This window comes from Dendroctonus ponderosae, unplaced genomic scaffold (genome assembly GCF_020466585.1).
Source record: "Dendroctonus ponderosae isolate FM_Combo_2020 unplaced genomic scaffold, Dpon_F_20191213v2 Dpon_F_20191213_1, whole genome shotgun sequence".
Taxonomy (NCBI): domain Eukaryota; kingdom Metazoa; phylum Arthropoda; class Insecta; order Coleoptera; family Curculionidae; genus Dendroctonus; species Dendroctonus ponderosae.
Window position 1 is genome coordinate 14,498,962 of NW_026017110.1, and position 20,440 is coordinate 14,519,401.

Sequence of the window (20,440 nt, forward strand, 5' to 3'; positions counted from 1 at the left end):
CTGCGTTATCGAAAATGTTATCCTGAACTGTTAAGTTGCCATAACGTGTGGCCGTTAAAAATAGCATTTATGATACAGCACAGGGCTGAATATCTTCTTCGCCAGATCAAACATTTTCTTTCGGCGGTTATAAGTAGAAAATATAAACTTTCGGCCAGCTTTTACTAACAAATGGACGACAACCATTAAACTGAGCTTATATCATTTTACAGGCGTAAGTCGTATTTTGTTGAATTGTTCTTCTTTTGTGTAGTTGTTGAATTGTTCTTCTTTTCCTCCCCTTCTAACAAAATAAGGGCGAAAAGTTCGACGTCGTCCATCTTTTCAATAGTTTTTTCTCAATGTACCTCACGAATTGATTTCTTGAACTGATCTGTTACCGGTTACAAACGCATCATCCAAACCACGCTGCGATTCCGACTGCGGTCAGACGCAACATCGAGTCGCAGCATAGAGTAAGTAAAATAACTTATTTTACTTTCTCTATGAGTCGCAGTCGCCGATCGCACCAGAGACAAGAGATAACTTAGGGATTATTACTTCTCTGGATCGCACGACCGAAACCGTACCTTAGGGCAGGGGCGGATCCAGCTTTCGAGTCAGGGGGGGTCAAGTAGTAGAAATTCAGTCTTTTGTTGTCTATGAAATTATAAACATCATCGTTAGTCGTTTTAAACCCAGCACCAGGGGGGGTCATGACCCCCCCTCCTGGATCCGCCCTTGCCTTAGGGTGACGTGGCTCTGTCTTGCGTTGTACGAGAGACAAATTGTGCTTATATTATTTTCCGTTTTTGCTATTTGAGCTTTCGCAAATGGTTGAAACCATGTTGTCTTAAACACCATCTTTTTCATTTTTTGCTAGTGAAGAGAGAGTTCTACCTGCTGTTTGGAAACCTGATATTGTGCGTTCCGCCGCTTCTGTGGCTCTTAAAGAAAGTCCATTCTACTTCGTCCCCAAAGTCCGCAAACCGATCCACCATCGTCTCGATAATATTTACCACAATATCATCGAACACTCGCTTATAGCTAACCACCAAGCCCAGTTTTGCAGCTAGATTATTTAATAGTACAGTAGGTGTTAAAGCCTTATCGCTTTCCTTCATTTTAACTGGGGGGTGTTCGTATTTAGTGCTTTTTATCGCAGTTTTTGCTGCAGCTTGCTGCGCTTTTTTAATACTTTGCATTTCACTGGTATATTGTTCATCACCGAGATATAAAGTCACTGTAAATGTTTTGCTATGTGCTGGTCCCTAAAAAAGCAATTGCATGTAAGTATTTTACGGTTTTATATTTTCCTTGATTACATCTTCCCTAACAAGCTCATACGAATAAGAGATATCGTTGAATTGGGCCAACTCATTAATGAAACTCATTGCGGATTTGTCCCCTTCTGCATAGCTCATTATAGAACCAACATCTAAAATAAATTGAACATGATATTTTTAAATTAGTAGGTTCTGAAGTTTTATTGCGATTGCAAGAATATAATTTTAAATTAGAAATGTGTTTCCTTACCATTCTCTGAAAGTGTTATATCTTGTTGGCTCCCAATTGACACATCGCTTAATGAGACCAAGCTACCTACCAACAATTTTAAAACAAAGTCACATCAATAATCGGAAATACAAGAATCAATTTGCTTATTTTGCACAACATACCGAACTATTCCAATAATTGAAAATTCGACCAATTTTGCGTCTCCCGAAAGAAGGTTCAATGGATGCATTTTCGACATCGTTATACATTTGGAGTTTTGAAGAGCACAATTTAAAGAGTACCCACAAATGTAACCTGGACATTAACGACACATGGAATTTGAATGTTTGTCAACAAATGTCTGTTTGGATTTGCGATTGTAGCTGCGATCTTTTGACAAAAGGAGCGAGAACAAGACCGCGGTTACCAATAATGGATGCAGGTGAGTGCGTTTTTAGTCATCCGAGTGAGACGGAATTTTGCCGACTCACGATAATCATTTCCTACTGTCTAAGATACACACGCTTAAACCGCTAGCACAACGCACAACAAAATAGCGGACTGGTTGGAGGTACGAGAGCAAATACGTAAGCAGATAATTTGTAGGCGGCTGCGAGAAATATATTTGAAAACAAAGACCTACTAGAAGTCCCAAATTCTGGAGAAAACACCGCGCTGCGCGAATGAACTTTGTTCGAAATTATGGCCAATGGAATCTTCAATATTGGCCTGATATCGTATTCGCAGACGAATCACGACGTCGTATTCACAGATGAATTGCGATGTTGTTTAAATATGGTAAATGGTAGAAAGCGAGTATGACGACGAACGAGAGAAAGATTTAACCAAAAAATTATAGTGGAATGTGTATGTTCTAATTGTGGCTCTGCTAGGGTGGGGGCTGGAATACCGATGAATAGACGTGCATCCTTCATATTTTTCTCATGAGGCAATCAGTGAATGCATAAATTTATATTGATGAAATAGATTAGAATTTTGTTCTAATGCGTAATGCCCAACCACATACAGCAAAGATTGTGCACAATTTCTTAAAAGCTGTTGGAATCATTATTTCAGAATGATAATTCTAAATAACACCTAATAATAAGTTAAGATAATAAGATAAGACATAAGTTAATATAAGTGAGATAATTCTAAAGTTAGAAGCGCAGATTGGAATGGAATTGTATTGACTGTGAGATTAATTAGAACAAAGTGCACGGATTCGCAATAAGCTTCCAGCGACACTACAAGAAATGGCTGTTGCCAATGAAGAATTGGCTAATATATACGGCACTGAACAACAATCAAATGAATTTCGAGTACGCCACGCGGACCAGAAGCTTTATTAAGAGCCGCTCAAAGCGGAAATACGAGATATCAATGTTGTACTTTCCTTTGGCGTTGTTGCTGTCGTGTTTTTTAATTTTTTTTCGCTTTATAAAAAACAAAACGTTAAAAATGCTTTACTGTAAATTTGCTAATTGTTAAGTTGATGGTAAAAACAGATTGACTACATTTTAATTTAAACTAAAACAGTAGCGCACAAATTCTAAAAATTATAAAAAAGTGAACCGATGTTTTCTCCATTACATTTGTCGTAGAAAATACGAAAACAAGGTTTCCTTTATAGATATTATAGATATAGAGATAGTAGCAAAATAATTAAAGCTTCAAATTATAAAAAAATATCGGTAAATAGTATAAAAGTGAGAAGACTTTGAACTTTATCAAAAACTCAGGACACCACTCAAAAACTCAAGGATACACCATGTATAATGTTACAAATTTTTTTTTTGTAACATTATACATGGTGTATCCTTGAAGAGTGCAAATATTTTAATTGGTGGTACATAATGGCCCTAGAAGCAGAACTATAGGATTGCCCTGCTTCAAGGACAAAAATATACCACCAGTTAAAATATTTGTACTCATCAAAGAATTACTATGTAGTTTCATGATTCTATAACGTTTTTATAAAAATATTAACAAAACATGTTTAGCTAACTTGTTTCAAAATCTTTTAAATTTAAAATTCACAGGCTCGAAAAGTTGACGAATACAATAAAATTTTTATTGAATAGATAAACAAGAACCAATACAAACAGTTGTTCAGTTATCTCTAAGCAAAAGACTCCAGTCTTCTTTGAATTGGGTAAATTCTCAGTTTATAATCAATCATCGTTTTCGACAGCCTGAACCTAAAAGTGAAAAAATAATAACACAGCGCTATACAGTGTACAGTTTAAGATGATGTATGGAGTATTCAAAATATTCAATATATACAAAAATGTTAGCATTATATAGTTTGATTACGTTCTTGTTCACCAAACCCCAAAGGTACCTGTTAGAAATCCTTCTTTTCTTTGTTCGGCTCATTTTATTGCCCTCAAATAATATTCATAAGCCTTTGAGTACATAAATGAACTGAACAACTCGAAATGAGAACAGCATAACATCGTCCACATGGTCTAGGTTAGAGCTAATTTAGTTAAATATACTTACCTATACTAAAGTTTCTACAAATAAGAAATATAGGTACTAACCAATATATTATCACTTATTTTGCTGAACCAGTCAAGTAATCTAATAATGAAAAATGAAATAATACAACCTCCGTTGTGCGGAGAGACGATAGTGGTTATGTTTTATAAGATAATAAATGCCATGCGCGATGGGAGGCGGTAGAACCATGAATCTCATGTGCGCTAAAGACGTTTTTGAAACATTTTTGATCGTTTTTATGATATGTTACATTTGTGCAATATAACTGCACATTTAAAATGTTTCCGTCATATTTCATGTTTAGCAGGAACTTTCCAGAATATGAAACACTATTAATAGCTACCAATTGGTCTTCAAATCACCAAAGCCGTTTTATCCAATCATCTGTTTAGGTATTTGCTTAGTATGCATGATTAGATTCGATAAAATTGGCTGATGTTTTTTCTTAGTTTAGCGTTCAGAACAGTTTTTCTAAAGCTAAATTTAAAAAAAAATTACATTTTCTTCTTGGCATTTGGCTACCCCTCGAAGTTTCTGACCAGCTTTGTACCCACATATCGTGCATATTCAGAAGAAAAGGCCTGACAAGGCGTACGAAAATAGAATCTATTCTTAAGTTGAAAGTACATTCGGGCGATTTTACAGATTCGCGTCGAGAATTTAAATGCCAAAAACTCTATAATGGCATTTTGTAATACACACAAATCTTTGACTAGTTTATGCAGTTCCAAAACCCGTAGTATTGCTCCTAAATTCCAGTTTCTTGAAACCCACTGTAGTAAAGTAATGTATCATAAAGTTATCAGGAAAATGCAAAAAACACCATAAATTTTCACATATCCTTATTAAATCAGACGGTATCTTTTACCTGCAATGCAATCGCTGTCCCCAAAAAGAACTAACACATCTTCTAGAGAAATCGATTTAGAAACTTGTAATGATGCTAGCAAAAATATTATCAACACAAACATTGTCGTAATTTGTTCGCGTATACTTCAATAAACCAAAGCAGCAATTTTACGCTAGATTCAATTGGGTTTCCCATAGATATCTGAAAGTTAGATGTAAACCGTTGCTGCTTATGAGGCTTGAGCACATGCTGCGATAAGTTAGGTTAACACCATTGCCGATAGAGGGGATTCACATCCCTACCTTTAGTAGCCAGTGCCGCCAATACCTATAGAATGAATTGTACCTGATGACCCCATTGAACACATACTTAGTAACTTTCATATATACAATATAGAAAGTCCATTTATATAAATTTGTTTAGGCATTTATTTTGTATGCTACTTTGTTTGGTATGACCTTACTAAAGTTTTTCTGTATTACAAAGAAGCAACCAAAAAAATTGAATGAAAACAAAATTTTCATTGTTCTTGGAAATATATAATGGAACATTCATTGAAATTAAATTACGAAATCATTGAAAAATCTTCGTAGAAAATACTAAAGGATCGGTGTAGAGGTGACATTTGTTGGGGTTTAGCGGTGTAATATGGAAACTGTGAATTACAATAAAATAATTGGCATTCGTATTTTGTTACTTAAACAGACACTGATTATTGTGTATAATTTGCGTTTTGGGATTGTAACATGATTTTAGTAGTCACTCCTGGTAGTGATAAATAATATTAATTCAAAAATATAATGTCACTACATTGCCCCTATGTTTGCATCCTACTCACATTCATTCAAACTTAATTTTTAGACCAAGTTGGAAGAAATTGGTTTACACTAACCTAGATATTTTTGAAGGTTATAATTACCAGTCGTAACATTTTTTAACAATTAGCTAATATGTTTTTATAATATATTTTTTTGTAATTTTTCCTAAAACGCTATAAAGATGAAATCCGTATTTATGGTGGCTGAGAAGCCCTCGTTAGCTGCTTCTTTATCAACCATATTAAGTAATGGAAAAAATTCTTCAAAGAAAGGTTTGAATTTAAACATATCCTACTATATTTAAACAGGAGATTTTTTCACACTTTAGGATTTAATGGTGCTTGCTCGGTCCACGAATGGAATGGGACATTCCTAGGTTCTCCAGCTAGGCTCAAAATGACTTCAGTATGTGGTCATGTTCTTGGTGTGGATTTTTCCAGTAAATATAATAACTGGGATCGAGTAGACCCTGTAGAATTGTTTTCGTGCTCTATTGAAAAAAAGGAAGCAATGCCGAAGCTAAAAATGCCTGCTTTTCTTGCCTCAGAAGCCATCGGTTTTGATTATCTTGTTCTGTGGCTCGATTGCGATAAAGAAGGTACAGCAAAATAAGTAAATAGTTTGATCAACAAATCAGAAAATATTTGCACAAAAATGCTAAGTAAGTCGATTATTTGTTTTTCAACAATTAGATATAATCGATGAAGTTCTACAATCGATCACAATATGGTGGTACTGTAACCGGTATCGTTAATTGCGTTACTATTTTTCATTAAGGTTTATAACTAGAGTTTCCCATCGTCAAATATTCTTTAAATAACCCCAGAGAAAAAATTAAGAGGCGTTAGGTCTGGGCTATTTGGAGGCCATTTGATAGGACACGCTTGTCCAATCCAGCTATCAACATCTTCAATTAAAATAAAGCCACCGGCCACCGGGCGAAATTTATGGGGTCGCATTGTCGCATTTCAAGGCTACTTTGATTTGTATGATTTATAATTTTTAAAACGTAATATAGGAAAAACGGCTTATATAAATATAGGCTAAATATATATTCTTGAAACCTGGAAAAAATTCTATGGTATGTCTAAGAATATATAAGGTGTTTCATAAAAAAAGACTGTCAATTTTTGACATTTCCGTGTTTTCTATTTTTATTTTAAATTGAGTAAAATTAAGCAACTTTTGTGTTGGTCACTTTCACATTTTTTTCAAATGAACGATTAATAGCCCCAATAGAGGGGGTGTCCACTGATGAAGAAACACCCTGTAAATATTGACTATACTAAATTGAATTTAATATAATCTGCAGAATCGGCCTGATTTCCTAAATGTGTCTATTATTTTATATTTGTAATGCGTTAATCTTGTTCTATAGTTGATATTTCTCAACCGATTGACTTCATTAGATGTGTATACATTTATGGAATGTTCTTCTGCAAGAGTTTATTATTGAGCACGACAATGTTTTTAGGTGAAAATATATGTTACGAAGTAATGTCATCAGTAGCCAATAGCATGAATAGAAATGTTTATTCTGATAGTGTCACTTATAGAGCCAAGTTCTCTGCAATTACCGACAAGGATATTAAGGCTGCTTTTAATAATCTTTGTAAGTATTACTTTATGTATAAGTGTATATTATATTAGAAAGGCAGGAGGATCGAAAAGTAATGTTGGTTCCTTATATTCAAACGAAAAAAACATAAAGTGGCATTTCTACGTTTCAGTCCAGGTAGCTACATGATTAATGTAATAATTAAAATCATAATTAATGGCTTAAACATCATCATGCCTAACCAGAGTCGTTTGTTGTCTTCTCAGATACGCGGTCTATTCGACTTTCAGAACGATATTTTATTGACCCCAAAAACATGAGAGTGTGAAATAATCTATTGCTCTAAACGGATTGAACGTAAATAACACCCAATCACAAAAATCGTGGTAATTTGTAATGAAACTAGTGTTGAAAAATAATTTAATGGAAATAAACGAACATGTTATTTAAATTTTGACACTCTATTTATTGAACACAGTGGCCCAAATGAATAAATTATCTTATGAAACACTAATTTTGTTTTGCCACTTTGTCGATTCTTAATTTGTATATCTGATGTTTTCGCATCATCTCCGAAGGAAGATTAAACTTGGGGTAGCAGTTTCAAGTTAACAGTTATTAACATTTTATTGCAAGAAACGCGATTTTTGTCGTTTTTTGTTTATAACTTTGAAATGAATAGAGCAATCGAAATGCCCCAACGAGATGATTTACAGATAATAGAAATATCTACAAAATGAGAGGTCGAACGCACTAACTTGACAAAATTTAGGAAAAGCCGGAAAATTGGGCGTTTTTTCAAAAAATGAATTTTTGAACAGTCCGTCAGTTTTGAGCTGGAACCTTAAAATGTTGAGCGAAAGTAGAGATTATGTTCTTTAGATGTGCTAAAGGCGGGTGGTGTCGGGTAATTAGTTTTCTCAGAATCGCGATTCAAAGTTTGCAGTGCATCTTTTTCCCAAAATTACAGAGCTATAAATTTTTATTTGTTTTTTTTGAAAAAACGCCCACTTTTACGGTTTTTTCGTAAATTTCTCAGAACCTGATTATCCGATTGAGCCGTTCGACCTCTCATTTTGTAGATATCTTTATTCTCAACAAATCATCTCGTTGTTAGGGCATTCCGCTTGCTCATCATCCGGTTGAGCATCAGATCGGTTTCAAAGTAATAAAAAAAAACAAAAATCGCGTTTTTTGCAATAAATTGTTAATAACTAACATAAGGACCGGAAAATCGAGTGAAAAACACATACCTATTCATCTGCTCATTATCTTTTATATTATCGCACAATGGGGTCTGCATGAAATTGATTTTTGATTAAAAACATACTAAAATACAAGCTGTGTTGCATATAAATACACTACAAGAAAATGAAATTATTTTGCTAGTTAATGGCTATGCGATTGGTCTGACGTCACAGTACACGTTCGGCCTGCACGCCGTGTTTTAATTTAAATCGTACGAACTTTTGTACAGTTACCTCGTCTTGTGTTTTATAGAGTTGTTTTATTAGTTTATTTTTATTGTTTTGTGGATTCTTGTGGAAAATAGCTGATTAAGAATTTTTAAAAGCACAATCAGAAAACTTACCACTAGATTCGTTGAYRAGGGCTGAGATWTTTAATACAAGCGAACTTTTTATATCCGATATCCGTTKAGCAACGTRGAGTAAAAACCATAAAGAAATAAAAAAAAAATAAAGTAATTGCTYTTTACAATTTGTTGGAAAATGCCATTGGAATTTTGGAAAGATTTAGCTTATTTTTCTAATCTAGATCTGATATTAGCAGCTGAAACGAGAAGGTGATATTTGCATAGTAAAATGTAAAATATGTCCAGAGTATAGAGTTCGTTCGAAGAATTATTCCATTGCAATCATGGTAACAGAAAAAAGAAACAAATAGTGATAGCAGAGTGACTCATGACTGCGCCATCACAAAATAAAAAATGAAAAAACACTCTCGGTTTTTTGCGGTTTTTTACAGAAATAAAAGATTAGTAAATAAATACAGGGTAATATATTAAAAAATATATACGTATGGTGTGTTTCGTATTTTTGGGTGAGCACGTTTAAAACTGCTATACATTGATTAGCATCAAATTTAGTATACAACTGTTTGTTCTCAGATTGAATGCAGTGGATAAATTTTAACCAGTGACTCTGTACAGAGAAGCTAAAAAAGTTTAAATTGCAAAGATTTTTTATTTTGTTCTTTCTGGATTTTCTTCAAACGAATGATATTTTTGCATCAACTGTTGAATCGTAGACTGAGCAAAAGTACAAGTTTTTGTCAATATCTTTTTGAAAATTTTCACATTTTGTCGCGCCATTTGAAGCCACAGTTTTAGACGTTTTTCGTCCAAAGACACGTTTATAAATGTTTTTCAAATGCGTCGATTTGGCGCGCTAAAAAAAATTGCAGAACAGTTATTGACCACAAATCATCAAAATACACAAACAAAAAATGTGCAAAGATCCTATAGTCTTTATCTCACGATAAAGCAGTTTTAAATACCTATAGCTTGGCCTACAGAAAGCACCATTGTCAGTTGAGAGGCGATTCACGACCGATAAGTGTTAATTATGATTACTTATTTTCATCTGTTCTTGGAAACGCCGCTTCTTTGTGTATTTTCAAAGTTTTTAGTGTATTCTTCAGCAACTGATTGAATAATAAGAATTTTTAACTGTTGGTAGCACATCCAAATGAAAATGAAGCGAGAAGCGTCGATGCTCGTCAAGAGCTTGATCTGAGAATTGGTTGCGCTTTTACCAGGTTCCAAACAAAATTTTTCCAAGGAAAATATGGAGACTTGGATGCATCCTTGATCTCCTATGGGCCATGCCAAACTCCCACGCTCGGGTTTTGCGTTCAGAGGCATGATGAAATCCAGTCGTTTAAAGCAGAAACTTATTGGGCAGTGCAAGTTTCTGCAATGAAAGACAACGTAGAAGTGCCATTAGAATGGGATAGAGTGCGGTGTTTTGATAAAGATGCTGCTAACATGTTTCTTAGCTTAGTCAAGCAGGAACGAGAAGGCAGGTACAGAGTTTGCACTTCTCCATGATTGATAAAAACTGCATTTATAACTGATTTTTAGAGTTGTAAGTGTAGTTTCTAAAGAGAAGTCGAAACCTCGCCCAGTAGCTTTAAACACCGTCGAATTGATGCGAGTGGCCAGTTCGGGACTTGGGATGGGCCCGCATCATGCTATGCTAATTGCAGAGAGATTATATACACAAGGATATATCAGCTATCCTCGTACAGAAACTACTAAATACCCAGAAAATTTTGATTTACAGTAGGAAATTTAATTACCTTTTATTTACTAGTATTTTAAAGAAATGTTTCTTTGAAGGGGCACTCTGAAACAACAGGAGAATAGTTCAGATTGGGGCAAGGAAGTTAAAGCCATTCTAAGCCAAGGAATAAATAGACCTAAGTCAGGACATGACGCAGGTATGGCTAAGAGAATGTCTTTGATATTTTAATTTTTGATTCACTTTAAAGGTGACCATCCTCCCATTACCCCAATGAGGTCTGCGACAAGAAACGATCTGGATGGCGACTCTTGGAAATTGTACGATTACATCGCTCGACATTTTATCGGAACTTTAGCCAGAGACTGTAGATATTTGAGTACAGTGGTAACAATAGTTATCAATAATGAAGTATTTTACATACATGGCAAGACCCTCATTGATCCCGGGTATACTGAAGTCATGACTTGGCAAGTAAGCTTATTTTCCCATTTAGTAGATGTTGGGTTGTAAGTATCAATGTTTTATTGTTTTTCAGTCATTCGGTAAAAATGAAATAGTACCAAATGTTACGGCGAACGAAATGGTACCAATCCATAATGCTCGTTTAACTGAACATCAAACATGTCCGCCTGATTATTTAACGGAGTCAGAACTGATCACACTGATGGAAAAGCATGGTATTGGTACCGATGCTTCCATACCTGTACACATAAACAATATTTCTCAAAGAAATTATGTTACTGTAACTCCAGGTCGAAAACTTAAACCAACTACTTTGGGTATAGTATTGGTGCATGGGTATCAAAAGGTACTGTTTAGTGTGTTTTTTAAGCATCTGACTTGCGAAAATAAAAAGTATTCACATCACACCTAAGTCTTTTTACTTTTAGATTGACGCTCAGTTAGTATTGCCCACAATGCGATCTGCAGTGGAAGAACAGCTGAACCTTATAGCTTTAGGAAAAGCTAACTTTAACGCAGTGCTTAAGCATACCATTGATATTTTCAAACTTAAGTTTCAGTATTTTGTTTCAAGCATTGATGCAATGGACCAATTGTTTGAGGTGTCTTTTTCACCGCTTAGTGCTTCTGGTAAAGCACATTCCAGGTATCCTTGTGCTTTTTTAATACTATTTTCTTCATCGAATTATATCCACAGAGTAATACTTGATACCATAACTTTTTTAGGTGTGGTAAATGTAGAAGATATCTGAAATTTATTCAAGCGAAACCAGCTCGATTGCACTGTCCACAATGCGACGATACTTATAGTGTACCGCAAAATGGCACTATCAAATTATTTAGAGAGTTAAAATGTCCTTTGGATGAGTTTGAGTTGCTGTGTTGGACCACGGGAAATAAAGGCAAAAGTTTTGTGTTTTGTCCCTATTGTTATAACAATCCCCCTTTCAAGTAAGAAAAGCAGCCAGCACATTCGTACTAATTTGATTTGTAATAAATCTATTTATTATTATGCAGAGACATGAAAAAAGGAACCGGATGTAACACTTGTACTCACCCTACTTGTACCTACAGTCTTAATTCGAACGGTGTTATCAATTGTGCCGAATGTGAATATGGTGTTTTGGTTCTTGATCCCTCATCAGGTCCCAAATGGAAATTGGGCTGCAATAGGTATTTTTATTTTTTCTCCTTTGTTAATAAATTTGAACAGAAAAGCACGAGTTAGGCACTTAAGTTCTTAACCGTCCTAGAATATTAGTATATTTATGTCACTAAATGTATCGAAAGCATAATATGCACCGTACATAAAGGGGAAAGCATAATATGCAAGCTCTGGGCGTGTTGTCGCAGAGTATTTAGCAAGTACAGAAAAAAGTTATTCTCACTAAAGCCAATAAACACAATATTAGCAAGCAACTAAATCGTAAGTTTGACAATAATGCATATGATCATAACTACAAATACCGTTTTTATCATTAACATTGTAGTGTATTAGCGTATGGGAACATATCACAATCTTTCTTTGTGTAAAAGGAAATTTTTCAGACTAAACAAAGTTGAGAGATCGGGTAGGAATGGGTTTTCAAAGCAATAATATAAATGCTTCAAGGGTTCGAAATCTAGAAAAATCTGCGCGAAATTCAAAGGCATCCCATCGTTGTGTTAGTGTGAAGCTTAAAACGGTATTAATCGTTACTTGTCAGTCAGCGTTCGTCAATTTGGTTGCATTTTCTTCGAAGTTTCCATTTTCAACATTTTACTTAGTTGCTGTTCCGAAAGGAAACAAACTTGACGGTTTCAGACATAACTATACATTTGAAGTTTTGAAAAGCACAATTTAAGAGTGAACCAAAAATGTAACGTTGAACTAAAACATCTGCCTGGAGGACTGTATGTTGCTCTTCATTAAATAAAAATAGAATCAAGATATTGTCTAAATTATAATATTTTGCTATACTATAATAGCCTCACAAATGACCAAAGAGTTACATTTAAATATTGTTTAGAAGCGACTTTTTAATTAATTTTCAAGTGCTAACCTCTGCTTAATAAACTTAACATTATTTTCTTAAAGTAAGCCCAAGTGTTTTACCAAAAGGTACAATGAATTCTGAAGTAGGACGATGCCCAAACTGACATAATTTTTTTTTATATTCTGCACATTAACAAAACTTTTCTTCCAGATGTGATACCATAATCAATCTTTTTGATGATGCTCATAAAATTATCATTCTCGAAGAAAACTGCGATTGTGGAGCGCAGTTGATAAATGTTGAATACAGAGCTGAGAAATCGAAACTTCCAAATCAAGCCACGGAGATGAAGGGTTGTGTTTTCTGCACCCCTGAATTTGCCAAATTAGTCGATAAGCCCAAGGTTGCTGTGGTTAGCCGGCCTCCAAGACCTTTTAGGTGAGTGGGTACTTTCGACTGAAAATTACGGTACAATAAAACCATAAAAGCATTAATGAAAACCAATGTGTATATTTACAATATGCCCATAACACTTTAGCAGGTAATCAACTAAAAAGGTAGCCAGCTGCATCTCGGAAGCATCAAAAATTAATTTTTCGAATAAAATATGTTAAAAAAAACTGCCCAAGAGAAGTTGGAAATATTTTTTTAAGTTTCTAAAATAGCCACAAGCGAAACAATGCAAACAGTTTTCTATAAAAAAACAGTTTTAGATCGCATCTAAAAATAGCTTTATAAGATAATACTTCACGTCAGTATCATATTATGTGCTCCAGTCAAATAGGAAAATGGGGAAGATTATTGCTTAGCGAAAACATGACTATCTAAATAAAATGGATCAAATTTGCCTTCACTTGAAGCTTTTTTTAAATGTGCCAGATACTTAAAAATATGCGAGATGAAATGTTTCCCATATGTACTATATGACTATGAATTTTAGCTCCTTCGTTCACGGCCTAGATTACTGCGATCACGACAGCCGAGTTTAAACAGCCTTTCTTCTTTATTAAACACAAACTGATTTTAACTTAATATTTACCACATATAAACTATAGCTGTTTATGTGTTTATTTATTGTTTTTGTACATATACTATTGTTTAAGTGTTGCACTGTTTGCAGAGGTGGAAAAGCACCTGGAGCCAGGGGCGGTCGAGGTTCAGCGGGTAGAGGAAGGGGCAAACCAAAAGACAAAATGGCCCAACTGGCAGCATATTTTGTATAAAAAAGGTACTAGCTTAGTCAATTTTTGAGAATTCTCGCAATGCATTCTCAAGCGAACCCAGCAATCGAATTGTACTCATTATTGAAGGTAAGAGTAATCTATACCTATACATAGTATGAGCTCTTAATTTGGGTTTTACAGCAATTAAAGACTAGGAATATTACAACTCAGGTTTTGAAAACAATGATTCATAATTTCGAGCTGTCCTAATAGTAAATACTCAGAATATTTTTGAGAAATAGTTTATCGTTAATTAATAAAATTATTATAACAAGCATTTAAACTTATTTGTATGCTGCATGGATTGAAATATTAATTGGTATGTGAGTCATTTTAGAGTGTCTTAGTTATTGGTTTATATACAAAATGAGCTAACTTTTTACTTAAAAAAAAACCTTAACAAGCTAACTTACATTGAAAAATTATGATAGTTTAACCGTATAAGCTACTTTTGAAAATATACAGTCAAGCAATTTTGGTCAGTCAGATTTTCTTTTTATCCTCACCTTTATAGTTTTATAAATAAAAAACCCTCATTTCGTTGATAATATTTGCTCAAAAGTTACAAAAAGTCTGACATCATCCCCATCCTTCCTAATTCGTAAATATTCCAGATGTCCATCATTCCCAAGACTTTGATGGCGAATATTTGGGATATATTCGGTAACCGTTTTAATGTCCGTTAAATTATTTTTTATTTCGGTTAACTAATTAACATAAATTAAATGTTATTTGTAATATAAGAAAATGGCGAATTATTTTCCCAAAATCCATTTCGTTATCTTGCTTTCTTTAAACGGTTCTTGGGTATTTTGTGTTTCAGGCTTATACTTCTGGGCTTTGCTTAGCGAATTATTCGTTTAATCTGCATTGCTTATTTTCTACAGGAGGTCTGTTACTAATATTTTTTAACTTTTTAACTAATGAGCGTATTGCCAGTTTGTTTGGTATCCGATATAAAAGGAAAACTTTATTTTTTTAATACTTTTTAAGCCACCACTTTGCGACCCTGCAGATAATCTCCAAAAGAGTTAGAAGTATGAGACTAATTTCATTGTACACCAAATAAAAACACACGAAAATGTTGTATTACATAAAATGCTGCCAAAGTTTTTAACCCATACTGCATATAGTTACTTAGACTTTTTGCAGTTTTGCACGTTCAATAGGCTACAGCTTTCCATTGATTGATCATGCCGTTGAAAAAGTATAGTACAGTTAAGAGCTTAATAAACTCCAGAATTACAATTATTGTGTTTTACATCCAAAATACGCTAAGTAAAACTGAGCTCGCGGCCACGTCTGATGTATGGAACATTCTTATCTCACAACCAAATCGAATTTGCTTATTATTTTTACCTTTGCTACTATATTTGCCTTTTATGTAATTCTTATCATAATAAAATTGTGATCATCCACATCGAAGTTCAGCATGTTTTGGCTAATATTTCGAAGGTCTGGCGACGTCTTTATTGATAATTCTTACATAGACTAGATATACTATGTAACGTCGATTCGTATTATTAACGCTCAGCAAATAATTGCATTTTATATAATTCGCAATGTGAAAATAACGTTTCTATTAATATATTGTTAGCAGCTAGAAAGTACTACTTATTGATGGTTATGACGTAAAAAATAATCGAATATTGTGGATCTACAATAATAGGTCGTAGATGTACACTTTATTTCTGCGTATAATTTAATGTTATGTGAAAACGTATTTTTATGTTTTATAAGACAAGAATATCATAACATTCAGCTATTAGCAAAATATTTGTTTAAAATTTCGGTGCTACATAAATATCGAAGTAATAATTTGCATCAGCATTATAGAATTTATCTCTTATAAATAAAGGCATCTACTCCCTGGGACCATCACATCTTGAAACCTGTGCCTTTTTCAAAGTTAGATTTATAGCCGAAGTAGATTTATATCAGTTATACATACAACAATAATGCATTTTTCCATATCAATTATATGGAAAGTTGTTTAATATCGAGAAAGAATATGTTAGAAAAAATATGTGCTGGTATCAAATAAAAAAAATGAATCAATATACAGGTTATTTTTGAAATTTATTTTAAATTATTTGATGTTCCTTATACATATTAGTTACTTTGTTGATATCCGAAATGTATATTTCGCTTGCAAATAACAATATAAATTATTGGGTTTAAAAAGTGCCGCTTATTATCGGAACATTTTTCATCAAATAGTGTCTGTAAGAGAACAATAATAAGGGTAATAAAAGTGGATGGTTTAGAATATACATAGAGTCAAAAGTTCACCTATTTTTAGTTTTCCACAATTAAATTCCACATAAACCTTGGTATAGTTCCAATATACAGCTAAGGATTTTTGGTAAAAACGTAAAATCGGCTTTTATGTTTTTTTTTAATGTAGAGCGCACCGTAACAAAGTAACTGTTGTAGGTTACACTTTTTTGCTCTTAAATATATTCTCGTATTCCCTATCGTTTCTTTTAATGCAACAAATGGATAGAGGGCCCTTTGAGCACTGGTTTTGTTAGTTTTGTACAAGTTAGTTTCGGTCAATAGCATTTATCTTGAACTAATTCTGTTGTTAATATGTCCCAAATAAATTGTTAAAACCCCATTATTTCCAACTATGTACAAGCGGCTGCTATGGACTCTTACCAGTTTTACATATACAAAATAAAATAATTCAGTTTTCGACTGAGTGTGTTGGCTTTGGTAGTCCTATTTTGCCCTCAGGAATTTGTAGTATACATTTTTTACACACCTTTAAAAGCCACTCTGAATAGAAATATTTTTGTGCCCAAAAATGGTTTAACGGTATTTAAAATATATACATTATTTTGGCTTATTATATGTCAAATGTCTCAAAAATTATATTACGCAATGGTGTAATCTAGAGATCATCAGCTCTGGGTATGCGTACGTATGCATCATCGCTTATTTCAATGGCCCCATCTCGGTTCCGAAGATGGTTATGCTTTTTACAATCGCATTTTAAATGAGATTTTTGTTTTCTTTGGTGAGGCTTCTGTCCCAAAGTAATTCACTTAGAGAGCGATCGGGATTTTGCCTTGGCATATTCGGTGTCGAGTAGTCCGTCGTCGGTGACCTTAACTCCCAGCTTTCCATATTTTTTTGCTGGTTTGATGGTAAGTTTTCGTCTAATTTCTTTTGATATAACATTTTTACGCTTTTGTTTTCGAGTAGTTTTAGATTGAATCGTCGCTCGTCATTTTCTTCTCTATTACTCTCTTCGGGAGTTTGTCTTTCCTTTTTGATTGCCTGGAACCTGATTTGATTTTAGTATGTTGGTCCCCTCTGTACTCTTACATATTCTATCTTCAACTTTGTTTGTTGTTTCACTATTACAAAGTATATGGATTTTAGGTTTCCTGCATTTTGAATCCACGTGTACTTGTGAATCTCCTTGTGTGGATAGAAGGCATTTAATATTTTTAGATCGTTCTGCACAGCTCAGTTAGTCTTTCTCTGTTATTGGCCATATTTACCGATTACGCTATTTCTTTCTTTTTCCCTATTCGGCTATTAAGGTCTCCAATAATTATCAGTTTTCTAGAATTGCCAATTTTTGTGATTTATTTATTTCTTCATTTTTTTATCTTGCTGATGGAAATCGTCCCTATGTCTTTGCCATTTCAACTGTGAAACACTGTGTAGACAAATTTTTAAATCACCACCTTGTATAATTTCATATAAATTTCTCACAATCATCCGAATAAACTGTACTATAAAAATAGTACTAAATCTGCTAGCGCTTCAGTAATCATTGACAAATCATTGATAACACAGCAGTTTATTATGTATTTTTAATAATTACTTCATTAAGCTGACCGCAACTGACCTTTCATTCACAGATAAGAAAACATGAATGCTTGAACTTAATCTTGCGAAAATGTCAATTCGTTTAGTATAAATACGATGGCCTCTGTGTTCACATTAGCGATTATCGGTTTGTTTTGTTCGTTGTTTATCCCTGTGTGGGGTTGTGAAGTAACGTTCCTTAACACGAAAGTGACGTTGGGAGGTGCGAGAGATGTGAAAAACGTTACCGGATGCTTCTCGCCCACAGATGAGTTTATTAAAGTATCCTACATTCAAATAATTAACGAAAATGTTACGGCTTTAAAGAGGAATGCTATATCTGGATTGCCAAAACTTGTAGATGTTATTATTGATACCAGCAACATCACTGATCTGGAAAGTGGATGTTTTTCCGATCTTCCGCAACTCTATTTGATCAAGCTGCGGCATAACAACTTCAAAACTGTTCGAGAAGGAGTTTTTAATAAACTAACATTGATTGAATTGTGCCTGTCCAACAACAGCATTGAAACAATTCATCCAAAGGCCTTCAATGATATTCCAAACTTAAGTATCTTGCAGTTGGATCAAAACAAACTTAGCTACTGGTCAGGTGAATGGTTTTTGGGAAGCCCTAAAATATCAGTGTTAAATTTTGAGTACAATATAATAACAAATTTGCCGACTGCAGCCCTTCAGAACATCAATGGATTGCATTATGACGCTCAAGTGAATCTAAACGTATCGACACATATTTATTTGAACAATAACAAAATGCGCTATTTAAGCGATGGCGCTTTTAATGGAATCGAAAATTTAGGGTGGCTGTTTTTACATAAAAACGAATTGGAAGAGATTAGTGAAGCCAGCTTAGGCACGTTAAGATCTGCTGATTGGATTCGTTTAGAACATAATAACTTAAAATGTATCCCTCGAAAATTAGTGGATATATCTCCTAAAGTGCTATGGTATATTAGCAACAATCCTCTTACCGCAGAGTGTAAAACCTGGTATGAAAGTATTCGAAATAACATGAATTCTCAATGAAACGTAATTTCAATTCACCCGTTGAATTCATTATGTACGAATTTCGATTATTTATTTGAGTGTCACTAGAATTTGCATATAAAAATTTCTGTAAATGTTTTAACAGTAAAATTAGTATTTTTGTATACGATTTCTACAATTTTATATATGAATGATTTTTCTATTTATAAACAAATATATTTAAGCTCACCATAATAATTTATTTAGATAGTAAAATGTTTCCGCCATGTGAGTGAGTCACTGGAAACCGTAGTGTTCAAACTGGTTGATTATCGTATATTGATGTAGTAGTGCGCTTTGATTATTTATTAGTATGTCTGACGTAATAATTCACTAGCCTCTATCACCTAAAACTGTATACGCGCTAAGTCCAATGTGAGAAAGTACGTTATTTGATATTGCATACAACTGAAGTAATTTCAATTTTGGCCAAACTACACAAAAAACAAATGCCATACTTTAAGATAGTCCAACTGCATTCACTGATAAGCCATGTTTGATGCCATGCACCCATGCACGTTTCTTTATGTACGTACAGTTGATAAAACACTTTATTTATATTTCAGTTTATTGTTAACTGCTTTTGAACGGTAAAGTATGAAGTGTCTTGGATGTCCCGTCATTTACCCATATCTCGCTTATTTAAAAATATAGCAACATCCAGTCAATCAATCAAAGTTCATCAATAAAAAGTCTATTTGTATGTAATCATTTTGTCATTGCAATGTTCGTTTCTGTTTTGGTTGAATGAACTGCAAACGGAAAATGAAAAGTTTGCAGTTGGTTGTGTAGTTGGTAGATCCTGTCCTCGAACAGTTTGACCTGTTAGTTTATTTAAAACGCTAAAACAATATCTGGAATTAATCTATTACAGTGCACATATGGTTTTATTGCAGATTGCTTAATCTTTAAACGTTGCATAATGGCCCACCCTGTATAATTATATGTATTTAAGTATTCTTGTAATTAGTAAGTATGCTATTCTAAGGTAATAAATATTAAAATTGAGACCCAATTTTGCTTTTAGAATTTATTCTTATTTCCCCATCTAGGTACCAATTCATATTATTGACTAGTTTAAGACTCAATAGCGTTGGAGGTAAAAAAGTGACTTATCTTGTAGACAATCATTTCTTAACGACTTTTCTCAGTGGTGTTTCTTTGGAAAATGTATTTTTCACCATTTTTTGACCATTGAAATTCACTATTTTCCCATAGGAATGTAAAGAGAGCCGTGACGTCCACGCTCTCAGCCACGGCGACACAGTTTGGGAATTATCGCGCATTTGCCAAATCCATATGCATTTGTAATTTGTTTGTTTCTTAAGTATATTTTGAACACATATGGGTCACTTTTTTCACATCCATATATGTTTTCTACTTGATTTTTCTTAGTTAGGTTCTGTAGATATTTGGGTTAGTTTCGACTAATTC

At 33.8% G+C, this 20,440-nt stretch overlaps 4 protein-coding genes across 6 annotated transcripts in view; 2 read left to right on the forward strand and 2 right to left on the reverse strand.

The window, feature by feature from the left end:
* Positions 1–5,129, reverse strand: part of LOC109543668 (maternal effect protein staufen-like) — an 8,025-nt gene extending 2,896 nt beyond the window's left edge. The window contains exons 1-4 of one of the 2 annotated variants that reach the window (XM_048670669.1): positions 4,850–5,129; positions 1,516–1,581; positions 1,305–1,417; positions 999–1,250 (exon numbers count right to left, since the gene is read on the reverse strand). In XM_048670669.1, coding sequence (XP_048526626.1) covers positions 999–1,250; positions 1,305–1,417; positions 1,516–1,581; positions 4,850–4,952 — 534 coding nt within the window. In that variant the 5' untranslated portion in view covers positions 4,953–5,129. Of the gene's footprint in view, positions 1–998; positions 1,251–1,304; positions 1,418–1,515; positions 1,582–4,022; positions 4,476–4,849 lie in introns of those variants that run through there. The other variant, XM_048670670.1, reaches the window with a different exon arrangement.
* Positions 5,130–5,721: 592 nt separating this feature from the next.
* LOC109543673 (DNA topoisomerase 3-beta-1) lies at positions 5,722–14,616 on the forward strand. Of its 2 annotated transcripts, none has more exons than XM_048670666.1 (13): positions 5,722–5,921; positions 5,978–6,247; positions 7,124–7,261; positions 9,907–10,252; positions 10,311–10,511; positions 10,569–10,669; positions 10,721–10,944; positions 11,009–11,281; positions 11,364–11,581; positions 11,662–11,886; positions 11,953–12,108; positions 13,122–13,349; positions 14,032–14,616. In XM_048670666.1, the coding sequence occupies exons 1-13, from the start codon at positions 5,831–5,833 to the stop codon at positions 14,132–14,134; spliced, it is 2,574 nt and encodes an 857-aa protein (XP_048526623.1). In that variant the 5' UTR covers positions 5,722–5,830; the 3' UTR covers positions 14,135–14,616. The 2 variants fall into 2 exon arrangements, with proteins under 2 accessions (XP_048526623.1, XP_048526624.1); XM_048670667.1 differs by having other exon boundaries at positions 13,122–13,353; positions 14,032–14,120.
* A 3,460-nt stretch (positions 14,617–18,076) lies between these two features.
* LOC109543667 (chondroadherin-like) lies at positions 18,077–19,006 on the forward strand. The gene has a single exon (XM_019913490.2). The coding sequence runs from the start codon at positions 18,077–18,079 to the stop codon at positions 19,004–19,006; it is 930 nt and encodes a 309-aa protein (XP_019769049.2).
* Positions 19,007–20,021: 1,015 nt separating this feature from the next.
* Positions 20,022–20,440, reverse strand: part of LOC109543671 (dynactin subunit 5) — a gene marked incomplete in the record, with an annotated part of 2,852 nt that continues 2,433 nt past the window's right edge. Inside the window, 1 exon segment of the mRNA XM_048670671.1 lies at positions 20,022–20,440.